Source organism: Protopterus annectens, chromosome 1.part1, assembly GCF_019279795.1.
Source record: "Protopterus annectens isolate FY-2018-M chromosome 1.part1, PAN1.0, whole genome shotgun sequence".
Taxonomy (NCBI): Eukaryota; Metazoa; Chordata; order Ceratodontiformes; family Protopteridae; genus Protopterus; species Protopterus annectens.
Window position 1 is genome coordinate 1,211,565,701 of NC_056726.1, and position 18,819 is coordinate 1,211,584,519.

General features: G+C 35.3%; 1 protein-coding gene across 1 annotated transcript in view; it reads right to left on the reverse strand.

The window, feature by feature from the left end:
* Positions 1–300: 300 nt before the first annotated feature.
* The window catches only part of LOC122809287 (deleted in malignant brain tumors 1 protein-like), a 471,120-nt gene continuing 452,601 nt past the window's right edge, over positions 301–18,819 (reverse strand). Inside the window, exon 6 of the mRNA XM_044080667.1 lies at positions 301–1,279. Coding sequence (XP_043936602.1) covers positions 1,187–1,279 — 93 coding nt within the window. The 3' untranslated portion in view covers positions 301–1,186. The remainder of the gene's footprint in view (positions 1,280–18,819) is intronic.

An 18,819-nucleotide genomic window follows, 5' to 3' on the forward strand; every position in this document is an offset into this window, starting at 1 on the left:
TTAATTACTGCTCTTATAAAATGACAAAGTTGCTTAAATAGCAGAATTTGTGTTATCATGAATTTTCTGAAGGAAATAAAGGCTGATACTCAAATGTATGTCATTATTTTATTTTAATCTCCATTGACTGGCAACAAACCAAACATTCTAGGAGCAAGGGACCAAAAAATAAAGTAAATATCTGGATATTTTTAAAAGCATTATATTTTGGATGTAAAATGCTTCCTCCAACACCATTTACATAAATTGCAGCAAGTCTGAAACATTAGAGTGAGGAACTATTTTGCATCATAATAAAAAAAATAAATAAATAAGTAAGTAAAACACAACAAATTTACGGCCAGCCCATTCTCTAAGTGCAATAATGCCCTCCAGGGTGTGTGTTACTATGTAAATAATGCCCCCCAGAGGTGTAGAGGCCCCCTGCCTGTTGTGTCTGCCTTATAACACCCCTAGGCAGTGACAAGTCTAACACTAGTAATAAAAGACTTTTTCATATAATAACAGACATAAAGGACAATGATTATGAGTGTACCCTTTAAAAAGGTATTGGAGCAGAAAAAATATGCAAATCAATGTAAATATCAGGATATTAGTATTTTACAGTAAGTAGCAACAAAAATAAAAATTATGCTGGTGAGCATTTGAAGCTCAAGTTCTATATTGTAAATGGCAAGAAAATAATTTTGAAATTGGCAGCTGTTGCTAAGGATTCTGTTCTCAGAAACTATAAGATTTATCCTGTTTCATTAATATATGATAACTAAAAAAACAAAAACAAAGCATTATTTCTTATCTTTTCAACATAGATCAAGAATGTATGGGAAAATCTAACTATAATTTCTGTAAGTCAAAAGCGAGTAATTTACAATGTTTACTAAGAAGTGATAGAGTGAAAATTTCATTATGTCTTGATACTGTGAAGTCAGTTGTAACAGAATTTTTTCCACAGATGTAATGCAAATGTCAGTGTTTTGTCTTGATATTTTAGTACATTTAAGTAGGAAACCTTATCTTAGAGAAACATTACCATTTCTGAGAATAAGTAAACAAAAGCCATTATCAATTACAATCAAATTCCTATTCCTTTCAAACATGCAAATTCTTCCATAGGTTGCTTGAATATGTTGAACTCCACAAGTTTCACCATTTCTGATGAGGAAAACGTATATATGTACTGCTGTGTTCACGACTCTTTCCCAGTTGTTTCATCCTTTCTGGTGATGACTTTTATACCTGGGAAATACATATGTGTGCCCTCATATAACATTGACATCAGCTGCAAAAAGAAATTATACCTGTCAGGAACCACATCTTACAAGTAATATTTATAAATGCCAAAATGATACAGCTCAGTTCTTGATTTTGTTTGACTTTTAACACTTCCAACAAAATTCATCACAGGAATCATTATGTCCATAGGTCACATACTACATAACAGTTTCACATTAACAGTATTTAGTTAATATGCTAATATGATGATGCTGGGTTAGAATTAAATAAACATGTAAATACCATTCTAAGTAAGTTTACTGATGCCCAGTGAATTGATTTTGATTGTATTGGCAACCTTCTTTCAAACCAGATCTATTTTGTAGTCCAATAGACAGGAATAAACCAACATATTTTCAAGAGGAAAAAACTAAAATATCTTCTCCTTCCACACTGGCAAGGATGAATCCAGATGAGTTGAACCTTTTAAAGCTTCAACTCCCTTATCTTACAAGGATAACCTCTGGATTGCCTTATTTTTTTCCTTCTTATATGTATAGAACCCTCTACAATGTACCAAGGATTCCTTTTGGCCTAGCCCTAATCTTCCCTGTATGCAGCTGTTCCTCTTTAACTCTAACAAGCCTGCCTGTTCCTATATTAAAGAGACCATCATCATTTCTGAAACAGCTCTCTATGACTGTTAGCATGGTAAAAATAATTTGTGAGCATATATCTGCTACAGGAAAGTGTTTTCAGCTGTAATCCTTTACTTGTCTTGTTAAACTGTGATTTATTAAGTTATTTCTGTTGAGTGACATGATAATTTAGTAATCTCTTTGCAAAAATACAGTTCAGGGCCTTGGCAATGTTAATCAATGCATAATAGTGTGCTAAATCTGCAAGGTCCAAGTTTAGGTGTAGATATATATTCTTATGAGCGAATTATCAGAGTTAAGTAAGACAGAGTGATCTATTTTTCTTTTGAGACTCAAATAGAAAATGTCTGTATATGTAGATTATTGTTAATATAAATGTATGGTCTAAATGTTACTCTATATAATGACTTTTGCAGTTATAACCCTTGTTGTGCTCTACTATAAATATGTGACAGTCACATGTACAAAACTTTTAGCACCTTTGCTTTAACATGTCACCTGCCCACTCATAACATTTATGATGAGAGAAGATGAGGGACCACAAGAATAAACTCCAACATTTTTGGTTTAAAAGTCTGGGTTTCCTTTGATGTTGCAGATACCATCTCACGGAGATGAACAAGAGAGAAAAGTTTGTTTTTTTATGTACCTTAAGAGTATAGGGCCACTTTTTGTGACATCATGCTTCTTCTGCAGTACATTGTTAAACATCTAATAACTTAGAATGATTGAAACTAACCGATATGCTGAGTACAAAAGTTAAACCAAAGAAAGAAAAAATGTGAATATGCACCAAATGAGCAGAGTTCTCTGGAAATAATATTCTTGGACTTTGAGTTAGTTTAGTTAGTTAGTTAATTAATATGTCATTCAATTAGTTAATTAGTTATTGTTTTAAGATCTAGAGTCAAGTACAGAGAATCCCTGTACCAGTGTTTGCGTTGCGGGCAGAAAAAAAAAGACTACAAGAAGTGTAGGGACCCAACTCGAGTTGTCTATCCTAAAGAGTAAAACAGGAAAATGTGTGTGAAAAAATTAGATTTTTCTGGGGCAGAATTCAAACAACACTGGCATAAGAGCAGAAACCAACTTAATCCTAGTTAAAAAAATGTAAGACATTTCCTACTGACACTTAAGACCTCTTGTCAAAAGGAATATGAAACATTTAAAAAACATTGACAAAAACTAAGCAAATGATCCAAGCATATAATTAAATCTCCAGATAACAATGAAAAGTTTCTACTGTATTATTCAGTAATTAACATTTGTCTTTTTGTTTGAAAATGTGTTAAAATTTACTGTCATTCTGTCTTTGCACAGGAATACACTGTAATAGAGAAAGTGTAATTTTTCTTGTAACTGTGAAATTTTTGGTTCAGAGTCCACTTTGCAGGTCATTTCTGATTCCCATGCTGTGCAAAAAATAAAGCGTACAACACTTTATATAATGCATAAATCATATTCATGTTGACTCACCAAAGGCAGTTTTGGCAGACATAAATATATTGAAAAATGTTTGCCAAAACTGCCTTTGGCAAACATCCAAAGGAAAGTATGTTTGCAGGTGACAAGCCTCCATGCACCCCAGTTTGGGGAGAACCCACAAACTTATATATATATATATATATATATATATATATATATATATATATATATATATATATATATATATATATATATATATATATATATATATGTGTGTGTGTGATGTGTGTGTGTGTGTGTGTGTGCGTGTGTATGTGTATGTGTGTGTGTGTGTGTGTGTGTGTGTTATTGTATGAAACTGAATGAAACACCCAAATCTTGATTTTTACAAAGTAAAAAAATTGTTAACTTTGCAAACGTCCACATACTTCTATGAATGCACCGAGTGGCAAACTTAGTAGAAAAATAATAAAAAAAATAATTTTTTCGGGGGGGGGGGCAATCACCCTTTCCCCCCAGATTCCTTGCTAATTTTATATACTAAGTCGGAGATCACACAATCTCAGGGAAATGGCATATTTCCCTACCCTGAGAATTGTACAATCTCATAACCCTACTGATCATCTGTTTAGTCGATCAGATTTTGGCAGCTAAACAGATGTCGACCAAAGGTAGAGTCAACCAACTTCAGTTGAACCAGAGCTATATATATATACATATATATATATATATATATATATATATATATATATATATATATATATATATATATATATATATAGATACACACACACACACACACACACACACACACACACACACACACACACACACACACATATATATATATATGTATACTGACTCCATGGTTACAGATAAACTCCACTTACTTCAATGGACCTAAGTTCACCAAACCTACCTTTGGCAACCTGATGAGCTCCACATAAATTCTGTCTTATTTAAACAATGTATATAGTATGTAGACAGAGTGAACTAATAAATCCAAACGTATTTTATGAGTCTATCTATTAGCATAGAGGACTAAGACTTTAAGATATTAACAAGCTATAGTTAAGGGTTTGATTCCTTTAGCATCTAGTGGCCTATAAAGTGACACTGAGCAAATCACTTAGCTAAACAGTGCTCTGGGGCAATTGGGAAACTGAGCAAGACACCTCAATGGCACCCTGGGTAGCATGTCTACTAACATCCTATAAACATATGAACTTATAAAAAGCAGCATACCAGGACTTGATCTTATCAAAGTATGTACCTGAGTGAGATGTACGAGGGCACGCAAAACTAGTGCACACATAATCTATGGTGCACAGAGCTGACGTACTTTCTGAAGAGCACTACTTATGCACTTCAAAGTTTATCTATATACCATACTGAGTTCCAAGTTTATTGTCTATCAGTGGGCATTATGTTATTCATTCAGAACATACAAAGGCACAACCTCCTTTTCAGCATACATGTAAAGTGCACATCCTGCTCCTGCAATATGCCTTTAACATTGGCAGAATTAGATTTAAAGGTCCTAGGCCATAGCCCAAATGAAAGCTTTGCACATAGCCTATTATACTATGTGCATCTACAACCACTCTTCTGCCTCCAAGGTCCTTTTTCGTTGCCCTCCTTTTCCCACACCCAAAATTGTGTGTGTGTGTGTGTGTGTGTGTGTGTGTGTGTGTGTGTGTTTATCCATGTGAGAGTGCACATGTGTGCCTGTGTGTCTGAAAACCTATGCTTTCTAGCCATGGATACTTCTTTCCCATAGTCCTCTAGTCCTCACAACAAATGCCACAGCTGCAGGTTGTACAGTAGGTCCATAATCTACCATGGTGTGCAGTGGTACAGAACACTGAGTATGTTCCATATGTTCATCTGTATACAGTTCATGTCCTTTCATGTACATGACCCTGTTCATGAATTGTATGTATATCAGCATTTCATTTTGGAAGGGATCTTCCTTGTATCTTACACACACACACACACACACACACACACACACACACACACACACACACACACACACACATACACACTCATATATAGTCATTGTGAGCATGATATGTTTATTCTAAAAAACAAAACTTCACCCTAGAGGAGTAACACGGGACTGTTTACCATTTGCATGCCACAATAAATCTCTTACAAATCTTCTACTCCATTTCCATAATTACTGAAAGATCCTTCAAGGAAACAGACAGTAATAATCCTATTATAAAAAGATGGATATTCAGTCTTACTAACAATTGCAGAAAATTTTCCCTTGCCTTATACCACTGTCAAAAAATCAGAATCACTTTGAGAAGTGTGTGCAACACAGACTTCTACAGACTAATAAATTACATCCTTATTTCTAGCATCCAGCATGGATTCAGGTCTTGCAGTGGTGCCAGCAATGTTCTCCTAGATGCCATGAAGTACATTTGCAGTCAATTACACCTTTGCAAATTTGTTGCTATGATTCTTTTTTTCCTCCCCAAAGTCTTACACCTCATTTGTCACTCTAGGCTTATATATATCTAAGTCGGTTGTGGTCTAAATCACTTCTACTAATTGGTTTTTGACCTATCTGACCACTAGAGAGCAAGCAGTGAGATGGAATGAAGCTCTCTCTCCCTGTCGGCCTGGGAAAGTTGGAGTTCCATAATATTCTACAGCTGAAACTCTTTTCTTTACAGTATTCATAAATGATATGCCTAACCACTGTGACAGATACCCGCTTATCCAGTATGTTGCTGACTCCACAGTTTTTTTTTTCTCTGGAGTCTGATAACTGAAGATAATTTTCTGTCATGGTCCTGTCCAAAATTGTATACAATACAGTGCTTAGCCTATTACATGTGACTTCAGAATTACACATTATAATTTCAATAGTGCAGTTGTTTTTTTCTTACATATTAAACTTGTAAATCAGTTTTGGAAAACAAGACGAGCTAATAGGTTCATTATTTATTACAATATTTATTCATTTTAACATCTTTTCCTTTCCATTGCATGTAAAATACTTGCTTTCACTGTCTTCATTCTTGGCTCTAGTATTGGGTTTACATCTTAAAGCAAACAAAGCTGCACATAGGTTGTTTTCAGATAAAAATCACATTGCCTGTGCCATTACTGTAGTGAAACTTTTAGCTAATCCCCTAGTGAGCTTTTCTCACCTCTGTTTACTCTGAGGCTTAGTATAATTGCACTGTATTCTTAACCTATTGAGGAATTCACATCTGCTAAACGTCCATGAGGCAGTCTTCATAATAAATTACAATTTGACCTTCACTTGAATAATGCCTTTACTAAGACTAATAACTGATAAAGTTAGGATTGCTGTAGCAAACTCATGTTTACAACCATTAATTTTATGTTCTGGATGTTCTCTTACTCTCCAAAACAAACTAGAACAGGCACATAATGTGATATCAGGACTCGGTGCCTGTCATCATGGAAGAACATATCACTGGCTGTCCTTGATTATTCTACATCGGTTGCAGCTTTCCCACTAAAACAGCCATATAACTATTTTACCTACAGTTTTTGTATTCCTCAAACTGAACTTCCTTGTGTAGAGCTATGGAAACAATGTCTTTTTGAACTACGGTCATAAGCTGGGAGCTTGGCTGCTGTCCCAAAATCTAGAAACACATTTGGTAACTGATTACAATGCAAGTGTATTCAAATTATGGATTATGGAATAAACTCCTCCATAATTTATGGAATATTCTGAAGAAAAATTACTTCAAGCAACTCTGTAACTGGAATTGCAACTGTGCCATCATCCAAAGAGTTGCTCAAATTAGTTTTAGCCTACTTGCTTTCATACAATCAAGGATGATATTATACTATCCCACAGTGAAGAACAGAACTTTAACTTGGTCAAGGTGAGGATGGGGGGTGAGTGGCTCCCAGGGTGCAAGTTGTCAGGGGGTGCAATTGGCAGGTGCCGGTGGTATGAGAGTACAGTGCAGGCATTCATAAATGATTGTTGATACTGCTTTCTGAAGTGCTCTGTGTGTGTGTGTGTGTGTGTGTGTGTGTGTGTGTGTGTGGTGATTTAATTGTAGCAAACTGACTGTTGTTAGTACCAAGTAGCATCCTATAGTGTTACAGCAGAAGACCGTTTTTATGAGTTGAAGGGTATGGAACTGTCAGGGGGTACAAGGTGCAGATTGTGCAGGAATGGGATACTAGCATTTGTAAATGATTGTTGATATTTATTTCTGAAGTGCTGAATATGGTGATTTAACTGTAAAACTGACTGAGATCGACAGCAAGCAGCATACTGCAGTGTCACTGGAGAAGACCCTTTTTTGTGAGTTGAGGGGTATGCAACTGTAAGCAGGCACAAGGTGCAGATTGTACAGGAGTATGGTACCAGCATTCATAACTGTTTGTTGGTATTGCTTTCCGAAGTGCTGTGTACAGTGATTTAACTATAGCAAACCACTTGTTACAGTAGTAAACCTCATCTGCAGCACAAATAGGACATGTTAGAGAGACAGGTATGTGTCTCAAATATTGTCCCTTCTCTGGAACAGGCTTGCCATCCATGTGAAACAAAGTATTCAGATGTAACTTGGACCAATAGTTGAGAAAGCACAAATTTACTACTGGTTTGGCATCCTATATCATAACTGTAAAATTTTGGGGGGGTATTGACAGGTTACTAATAATTTAATAAATTTGGGCAAAGTTTGGCTAGGTTTAAAATGTCTGTCAGGCTGACAGCCTAGTAACAGCCTATGAGCCTATGTACATATAAGTAGCAAGCAGCTTGCTACAGTTTCATAGCAGAATATCTTATTTATTTATATGTAGTTAACGTGGTTGATTATCCTGCTTTGAGTGTTTTTGCTGTCAGCATTCAACACCTCTGCTGCTTCACATGTAACGTGACATAATATCAATTTATTTTGATCTATTTTTTTCCTTTTCATATCAGACGTTTATTTGTTATGATTTTTAATATCTAGGTATAATTTTCCCATTTTGTATTATTGCTGTTTTTTTAGCATGCTTGTTTTGTAAGTCACAGTATCTTTTTTTCCTGTGCTGGATAGTTTCTCCTCAGAACTGTGCTGAGAATGGGACATTGGAGATGGACATTCCCAGTTAAAAAGATGTAATAATCACATAAAGTAAAGCTAAAGGCACAGAGCCTCATGTCCGAGTCATACAACTACAATTCTGAACCTGTTTATACACTGTAATCTAAAGGAACAAAATAAGGTTCTTACATCTAGTCATTAAAATTGCTTAATGTCTGCATGCCTATAAATCTATCACCCTTTAAACATCACTTGTAACTGTCTAGCAAATACAAACTAACACAGATACGCTTTTTAAACACCTGTTAGCATCAGTCATCATGATGATTCATGTTGGAATGCAGCTGTGACTATTATACCTTATTGATCAACTCCTGACAGCTGTATTCAGTCTGAAATGTCAACAGGCACTTAGTTTTTCTTACAAATATTTTACACTGTCAATTATTTCTAAATGATTCATAGGTTCATATCTTCATAGAAATTACAAGGCAGAATCTATCCACTGACTGTAATCATCTTGCCAAAACACATTCGAAGGATACCACTTGCTTCCAGGAAAGCAAATCAGGTGAGGTCTGGGATAAATTTATGGGCACATATCTAATCAACAAAGTTTGCCTTAAAGAAAGCAGCAGTGTCACTATGCTTTAAATGAGATGAAAGCTTATTACAGTACACCTTATTTATTTATTTATTTATTTATTTATTTATTTATTGATGGAGAGTGGAGTCTTTAGTTTGAGTGTTTGTGGAGCCATCTGTTTTGTGAAGCTGTGGAGATCAAAGAAGGATACGTCCTTAACAGCTCAGAATGGTAGACATGCGTCACTATGCAGAAGTCTGTAAAAAACAAAGTATAACGGCAGGGGTTCAACACTGTCATGGTACGTGAGGCTACTTAATCCGGTGAGTATGGTTTCTCCACTGAAATTTGTTCACCATAAGTGACAGTGCTAGACATCTTTGCATTTAATTTAATCCTAATCTAATATACCATGGGTCAGTATGACTTAGCGCTAACTGTAATAACGTGGCATTGGATGTTGAGTGAATGACAATACACAGCTTGCAATCACTGGCAAATTTAGTATGCACAAAGTCTTGGTTAGTTGTTTGGAGGTCGAACAAGTAGATGCTGAACAGAAAAGTTCCTAGTACTGCACCCTGAAGAATGCCACTAATCACTTTATTTTTCAGTTGATACCATTTACTTTAACTACATGGGTCAATGAGTTTGCTATTTATCTTATAAGACTAGACATTTAGGTCTTTAAGCTTATTTTCTTTAGGTCTTTAATCTTATTTATAATTGCAGTATAGGGAATAGTATCAAAGCCTTGGCCAGCTCTAGCTATCCTGCATAATTTGTCCGGTTGCTATTTACAGCTTCAGTGACTTTCTCAAAGAACCTTATTAAATTAAGTAGACATGATCTCCCTTTGACAAAAACTATATGTTGCTGGTAAAGAGAAATAAGATTTTTTTACATTAGATCTTATGAAATCAGATATATTTTTTTGCTTTGTAGATTAAGCTTGCTAGGCTGTTGAGTCCATAGTTCATGGGATCTAAGGCAGAGGTCCTTTACAGACCATCATAATAATAATAATTTTCTATACCTCAAAAGTAAACCCGTGCCTATATTAAAGTTGAGTAGTTTAGGAAGTTTCAATATTCTGAATTCAGAAAAGAAGACGAAGGGCCATATACCGGATTTTCTCTTCAGTTTTCTGCTTCAGACTTGAGAGCTCAAATTCTGATTCTCCTTGTGGGAGCTTCTCTTTTTCTGAGACTATTTCCAGAATGTGACGGTGTTTTCAGTGGGAGAACACTGAGATTTATCAGTCTCTCAGAATATACTATGAGCTGGTAAAAATGAAATTCCTCCAGTTCTGTCAGCTTTAAAGAATGTGTCTGTCACTGCCTGCAAATTTCCTGATAGCCAGCTGCCCCTAAAAATGCATATAGAATGAATTAAGTTCCTCAATTTTTAAAGTTTTTATACTCATCCCAAACTTGACACAGTAGCAATAACTTTAGTTAATCCTACTGCTGCTAAGCACTTGGATGATTCAAATTCTACTCTTTCCAACAAAGATGGAAAAATTATTGATAAATATAGAAAATTGTAAGCTTCTGCTACTTTGATTTTCAGAATTTTTGAATTGTCAGGCTCATATGTTAAAATTTATTCTAACTGTGAACGTATGAGGGATGTTTTATATGCAGTTTCTTCTTGTGTGGAAAATTTTGTTTTAAATGTTTGTTTTTTTTAGGGATGGAGAAAGAGGGGTTGGCTCTGCTGAGTAAGCAACCAGATAAATGGTCAAGGTTAACAGAGGTTGTTATTTATAGCAAAAAAAGTGTAGACAGGAAATGTTATATAACAATCTTGGACAGAGGAAGTCACTTTGGAATTTGTGTAACTTCAGTGCCTGCTTCTATCATGAAGTGGCATACAATTTATCTGTAAGCATATTAGAGATATCTGTAATGTTAAATTGGGTGACAATTATCAATGAATTCAGAGAATTGCTGCATGCTATTTCTTAACATTGCCATGTATTTAAAGAAGGATTTATGATTATCCTATGCTTTGGATATAAATTTTATTTTGTCTGCCACTTTGATCTTCCCTATGAATCATGTAACTTTTAGAGTTTTGCTGATGTTTAAAGGTCTTTCATGTGGGTAGATTTTAATTTATTATAGCCCTTAATTAGCATTTTATTATACAGTTTATGAATGTTGGCATTCTACCAAGGTAGTTTATTTTAAAAATTCTCATGGTAGATTCTGATTGGGTCTGCTTGGTTTATATTACTGGTTAAAATATTATAAGGGGCAGATAAGGCTAAATAGGGACTAAGAATCTTGCAGCTGAATTTTGACAGGTCATCATACAGTTTTAATGATTGATTTTTTTTTTAACATTTGTTAATGAGTGAAAGTCCACAGGACACAAATGTCTCTTTTCAATGGGAACCTGGGAGCAATTAAAAGCTCTACTTGAATAAAAAGCAACAGTCAAAATATACACAGACGCTGGAAGATAAACACTTTATATCAAATAACAAAACACGGCAAAGCTTTCAGGTATAAACCCTTCTTCAGTGCATTCATTACAACAGTTAAAAACATAATGATTATATAGTGTGGGTTAACATCACATGACCTGCAGCCCAATAGTCACATGACGCACAGTTAAAAATACAACATATTTCATCTCAATTTAGTTTGCTGTAAAAACTTAAGTACAGGTTTCAATGTTACAACATCATTTATTCCTGGTGGTTTGTCTGCCTGTAACCTAATTATCCACTCATACTCCTTCAGCTCCAGTTTATTATTTATATCACCTCCCCTAGGTGTTACTTCAACTATATGTATAGCACGAAATAAAAATCTATGTTCAGCTCCATATTCTTCTATATGCTTATATAAAGAATTAGTTCTTATTTTTCTATTAATTTCTGACGTGTTCAATTATTCTATTTTTTAATTTTCTTATAGTTTTACCTATATAGAACGATGAACACTCAGTAGCTTTAACATTAAAGTTATATACTTTTTTTGTGATGGGATGTTTAAATGAATGACTGTTTTGATCTTGAATATCAGAACAACATGTACAGTTATAACATTTACATGTTCCTGTCTTTACGCTACTAGGCGCACCTAAAATGCAAAAATCTTTATAGCACAATTGCTGTTTCAGTGTTCTCATATTCCTAAAAGAAAAATAAGGTTTAGCATCTAATACTTTCCTTACATCCATACATGCCATCAGTATAAGCCATTTTTTTTGTATGACTTGTTGTATTAAATATGTGTTAGAATTAAAAGAGGTAACAAATCTAGTTTTCATGTTGTACTGTCTTACTTCACCCATTGTAACACCTTCAGTGTATATAGGTTTAAGAGTAGTAGCCCTTTGGGCTATAGTTTTATGTTTACATTCCAGGACTAGCCTGCTGTCATAACCACTAGAAAGCAGTTCCTGTGTCGTAGATTCAAGTTGATTATTAAACATGACTTCTTCTGTATTTAGTCTGCTTACTCTGCCCAACTGTGATTTTATTATACTCTTGAATACATGGGGGGCATGCATACTGCCGGAATTTAACCCCATATAAGCTTGGTATAAGAGGGCATGGCTATGGGCACTTCCACAGCGAATACCTACGCGAATTTAGTACTGTTCGTTTGGGAACAGAGATTCATACTAAACAAGGATAATAATTTTGCTGGACACATAGCATTTTACCAGAGATTTGTAGATGATTGTTTTTTACTATGGAAGGGGTCTGAATCTCAGTTGCATTCTTTTTTAGCATATCTGAATGAAAGTACGAATTTTTTAACTTTTAAGATGGATTTCTCCAGAGATAAAATAGTGTTTCTAGATTTAATGTTACACAAAACTAATGATTCCTTTGAAACCAGTATATATCAGAAGGAAGTACACTCAGGACGGTACTTAAATTCCGGCAGTATGCATGCCCCCCATGTATTCAAGAGTATAATAAAAATCACAGTTGGGCAGAGTAAGCAGACTAAATACAGAAAAAGTCATGTTTAATAATCAACTTGAATCTACGACACAGGAACTTCTTTCTAGTGGTTATGACAGCAGGCTAGTCCTGGAATGTAAACATAAAACTATAGCCCAAAGGGCTACTACTATAAAACCTATATACACTGAAGGTGTTACAATGGGTGAAGTAAGACAGTACGACATGAAAACTAGATTTGTTACCTCTTTTAATTCTAACACATATTTAATACAACAAGTCATACAAAAAAATTGGCTTATACTGATGGCATGTATGGATGTAAGGAAAGTATTAGATGCTAAACCTTATTTTTCTTTTAGGAATATGAGAACACTGAAACAGCAATTGTGCTATAAAGAAAGACAGGAACATGTAAATGTTATAACTGTACATGTTGTTCTGATATTCAAGATCAAAATAGTCATTCATTTAAACATCCCATCTTGTAATACCACGGTATATATGGCTACCTGCTCTGAGTGTTCATCGCTCTATATAGGTAAAACTATAAGAAAATTAAAAAATAGAATAATTGAACACAAGTCAGAAATTAATAGAAAAATAAGAACTAATTCTTTATATAAGCATATAGAAGAATATGGAGCTGAACATAGATTTTTATTTCGTGTTATACATATAGTTGAAGTAACACCTAGGGGAGGTGATATAAATAATAAACTGGAGCTGAAGGAGTATGAGTGGATAATTAGGTTACAGGCAGACAAACCACCAGGAATAAATGATGTTGTAACATTGAAACCTGTACTTAAGTTTTTACAGCAAACTAAATTGAGATGAAATATGTTGTATTTTTAACTGTGCGTCATGTGACTATTGGGCTGCAGGTCATGTGATGTTAACCCACACTATATAATCATTATGTTTTTAACTGTTGTAATGAATGCACTGAAGAAGGGTTTATACCTGAAAGCTTTGCCGTGTTTTGTTATTTGATATAAAGCAATTAAAAGCTCCACAGAAAAGTCACAGTCAGTCTGAAAAACAACTGTAAATTAAGCCTGAGACAAGCACTTTCCAACTGCCACTAGAATAAACAAGAAAAAGGTGTCCCAAGTGAACAGAACTCTGGCACAGTAAAAAATATTAACACATTAGCATTAAATGCACTGCAAACCTACATAAATGGAACTGGATTAAAGAAAAAAAATCCCTTATGTCCTTGCAACTGGTAGCAAGGTTAAATTCCATTCGAACTATCAGCCCAGACCAATGCAGCAGTACTATAAACTACACTTAGACATAGAAATTCAGGGGAAAATGTATGTTAAGCTTGAAGCAGGTAGACTACTCAGAATACTAACAAATTTCCCCCTAAAAGTCGTAAAGTGACCCAAATGAATAAGATGTTGGCACTATAAACACTAGCAACAGATGAGCAATTTAAAAGTACACAGAACTAGGTTAAATAAAAAAACATTCCCTGAGGGCTTTGGAACTAGTAGCAAGGTCAAATCCAGTTAGATCTGGTCAGTCCAGTAGCAATGTGCAGCAAGGGAATGCAGCACAAAGCAAGCTAGCCAAATGGGTTGCTACGTCCTGTTATGTAAGGCAATTTGAAAGCTACACTAAACGTCACAGTTAGTCAGAAAATATAAATAAAGCCTGATGCAATTAGAATGTCCAGAAAAGCAACACATTTCTTCTCTCACTAGGAAAAAAAAAACATAAGTCTCTCAGGTAAACAAACCTCTGACACAATAAAGAGTATTAACAGATTAGGGGTGAATGTGCTTTGAAGCACAAAGGTAGAATTAGATTAAACACAAAACACTTTCCTGGTGTTTTTGATAGTTGTAACAAGATACAATCTAATTAGAAATAGTCAAACCAGCAGTAGTGTGTATCTAGAAAACAATTTACGTTTGCTTACTGTCCAATTTACAAGTAGATCTATGTATCATAAATTTATACATTTTAATTTATGAATGTAGCTATCATAAATATATACCTACCTAGAGGTGCCTGCAGTATGACTTTCATTTCACGTTATTCTTATTCACTTTTCTACTTAGTGATTGTACCTATATCTAATTGCTGCACATATTTTGTAATGTCTGCTAATTTTATACCTCATTTTTTATTTTTGACTGTATTTTTTCTTCCCAGCCACCCACTGAAAATGGATTCTGCTAAATCAGAATTTCCTAGTTAAGAAATGCAAATAAGCAAATAATTAAATAGGTAAGTAAGGTAAATAAAGGAATAAATGGTACTACCAATAAGCACACTGGATTTCAAATATTTCCACCAACCATTTATTCACTCATTCATTCATTTATAGTCATTAATCAGTTACCCTTGGACCTACCACGGCTCAGAATAATTTTATAATCAGATGACAGGTTTCACCTTTGCCATCAAAATAGAACTTGAAGAAAACTTTTCTTTCCTCTTTAACTGGCAACTCTAAATAAAAAGTTTGCACTTGGTGCAAGCAAGACAAAGTCTATGATCTTTGGTACCAGACAAAAAGGTTTCCCTGTCTCATCTGCATGGGACATTCAGCTTTACAATCAACTGTATCTGAAAGACAGTGATCACTTCCAATACTTAGGTGTCTGACTTGGCCAAAATGCAAACAGCTCTACCACCAAATCAAAAATCAACTCACTAATTTCATAGGTTCATAGATCAGTACTGGGTTAACTTCCCTTGTAGGCCATTTTAAGCTTAGCCAATTAACCCATGTGAGAATCAAACTCTGCATCTTATATCTGCAAGGGAAATATCTTGACCATTATGCCAACCTAAAGATTTTTCAAGTGCAGGTCCCTGCTACCAGAACAACCGTAGGCAAAGAAATCCCGATAACAACTAGAATATAACCTCCAAATCATACAATGCTCATAATCCAAACAATGCTAACAATATCTGTAAATTCATTTCCATGGCCCCCAAAAGAGAACATCAGTGCAATGCCATTCAGAATGTAAAATAGATTCCAATTAAACAAATGTGCACCCTACTCCTAGCCTCTGTCATCTATAAACTCTTGAACATACCTCCCCCATTATTGGCAGAAGATAAAATAAAAGGCGCACTACATATAACCTAAGATCACAATCCTATGAAGCCTGACTCCATACTTACCTCTAGAAATAGACTTCCCAGCTTCTCTGCACTAGCCACCCACCTCCCAGCATATGAGAAAGAAGCCCTGTCACTAAAGATGTGCTCTCCCCTTGTACCATGGCATTGATATACCACTTAAAACATTTTTAAAATGTCAAGCCTCCACTAAGTGCTATACAATATCTAACATAGCTTTATATTTATTTTTTATTTACATTTGTAACCTATAATAGAGCATTGACCCAGCTAGGCTGTTTTCAGGCTCTGTCTGTGTTAAGACATAATCTAATGCAATAACAGAGCTATAAACAATTGTACAGCAAAGTCAAACTTCAATGACAGCAATATTGTATGATAGGAATAATAAGGGTTACTAAGTCTTTCGGCTTTTCCTGGTTAGGGGTCGCCGCAGCGGAACTCCAGTCCGCTCATGATTGGCAGTGGATTTTATGGTCCCGAATTGCCAGTCCGACGCCCAACCTTCAACAAAGGTACTCCCATTCACGCTCGCACCTACCTGCATGTCTTTAATGTCACTCGACCGTGGGGAGGACATGCAGACTCCACAAAGAAGGCACTCCAGCCGAGAATCGAACGGGAGAACCACTTGCTGTGAGGCAACAACTCTAACCGCTGCACCACCGCGGTTTACATGACCTTAAAACAAAAGTTGCTGTAGCAAGGTATATACAGAGTATTTATATATTCTTCTTCTTCTTCTTCTCCTTCTATAGTACTGCAGTAAAGCACTGGAGGATACAATGTTCAAGGACGTGAGCGGGCCTAGGGTGAGTTGATAGAAGAGAGGGCAGAGACAGCTGTTAGGAGGAATGCATGCAAAGGTGGGATATGGTGAAAATGCCAGCAGGGGAATAGTGCAGGAAAGATGAGAAAAGCTTAAGGGGCTGTTGTGCCATAATAGATGTCTCCTGAGGTTTTAAGTATTAACTGAAGCACAGATTATTAATGTAATCGGCGGGAGCTTTTCTGCTTAGGTGACTAAGTAGGGTCAAAAGGAATTTCAAACTGAGTTTGAGAATAGAGCTTCCTTGAACACATTTCCAAGCTTTTAAGCTGTCATTTTCTTCACTCTATACTCTGTCATGAAGCCCCTCCCCAACTTCTCCTTTCTCAACTTCCCCACCTTCTTTTTACTGCACTTTAGTTTTTCCTTCACTCATACCTTCCCTCCCCTGTACACACACACACACACACTAAACTGAAATCCATCCATTGGAAACAGGATTCCACTATCTTGGTTAACAAATGAAAAACAATAATAAACAGAACACACTATTTTGTAAGATATTTCTGCTTAATGACTTTCCTCTTTTCACTTGAATCAGACATGATGACAACAGCCACTAAGATGTGTAAAAACATATCTTGAAATATCAGGGAAGCTATGATACAGAGAGAAGCTCTTACTGAAGAGAATGTACTGTTAGCTGATATGACACATTTTGTTCAAAAGTTCATATGTTAGTAGTCATTAGGATTCATGTTCTTATTAACAGATTATGTTATCCGTTATGAGGTTACCAGCATAAAGGATTCACTTTTTTCCTTCATTGTTTATACCCACCCACTCTCAAGGCAGGACTGATGGAAGGGTCATACAACAGTCTGAGCTTCATAAGAGACAAGAAGTAAAGACAGCAATAATCTTTAACTAAACAAAAGAAATAGATTGCATGGCACAACACCACCATTTTCCAGTCATGGTACTTTATTCCATCCATCCATCAATCCATCCATCCGCTACCTCTTTCCACACCACACATTGGTATGTACACTCACAACAATGGTCAAATTAGAGTGTCCAATTGATTTACTGCATATCTTTGGAATGTGGGAGGAAACCATCGTACCCAGAGGAAACCCACAAGAACACAGGGAGGAAATGCAAACTCTGCACAAAAGGCACCCTAGCTGAGAATCAGACTGGGGAACCTCTTGCTATAAGGCAACACTATTTGCTGTTCCACTGTGCCATTTATTCTACTAGTCAAGAAACAGAAATAGAAATAGAAATAGACTGATGCATTGGTGCAACCAAAGAAGATTAATAGTATGTTTCTGGAGGTTTTTAGTCTTGTTTATTGACACAAAGCAGATGCCTGTACTCCTGTAAAAACGTTATTTTCTGTGGTTGTGCTACCAGAGTGTCCATATGCCTTTCAGTGAAGGTTAACAAAATAACTGCATTTATGATAATTTTCTTCCTTTCGAATACTTATGCATTTATTCACTTTCTTTTATTTCAATAACATTTAGAAAACACGAGTGTGGTCATGTTGACAGCTGTGTCTAAAACATATCATCTAAACATATCCAAGGAGCCGCATCCATTACTTCTAGGAGCCAGATGAAAGACTGCAGCCAATGGAGTCATTTGTGAAATACCACAAACATTTCCTTGTGTATCAGGCATGTACATCAGTTTCAATAAAATACCATCATGTGTCACCCTGTGAAAAAAAGGGACTGCAAGGGCATGGAAAGACCTTCCATGCAGTTGTTCTTCTTTATATATATATATATATATATATATATATATATATATATATATATATATATATATATATATATATATATATATATATGTATATATATATACATATGACTAAAAAGTCAAAAAAGAAGCTTATGCCAAATGACACAGGGGACTTATTTTCTATGCTATTTAAGTGTATAAGTTAAGATGTGATCTTGGCTTTTGGATCCTATGATATTTTTTGAAGTCGTACAAGTAGGACTTGATGTGACCTAACATTGCATACTGCTTAGCTTTCCTTTGCTAACACATGAAACACTATT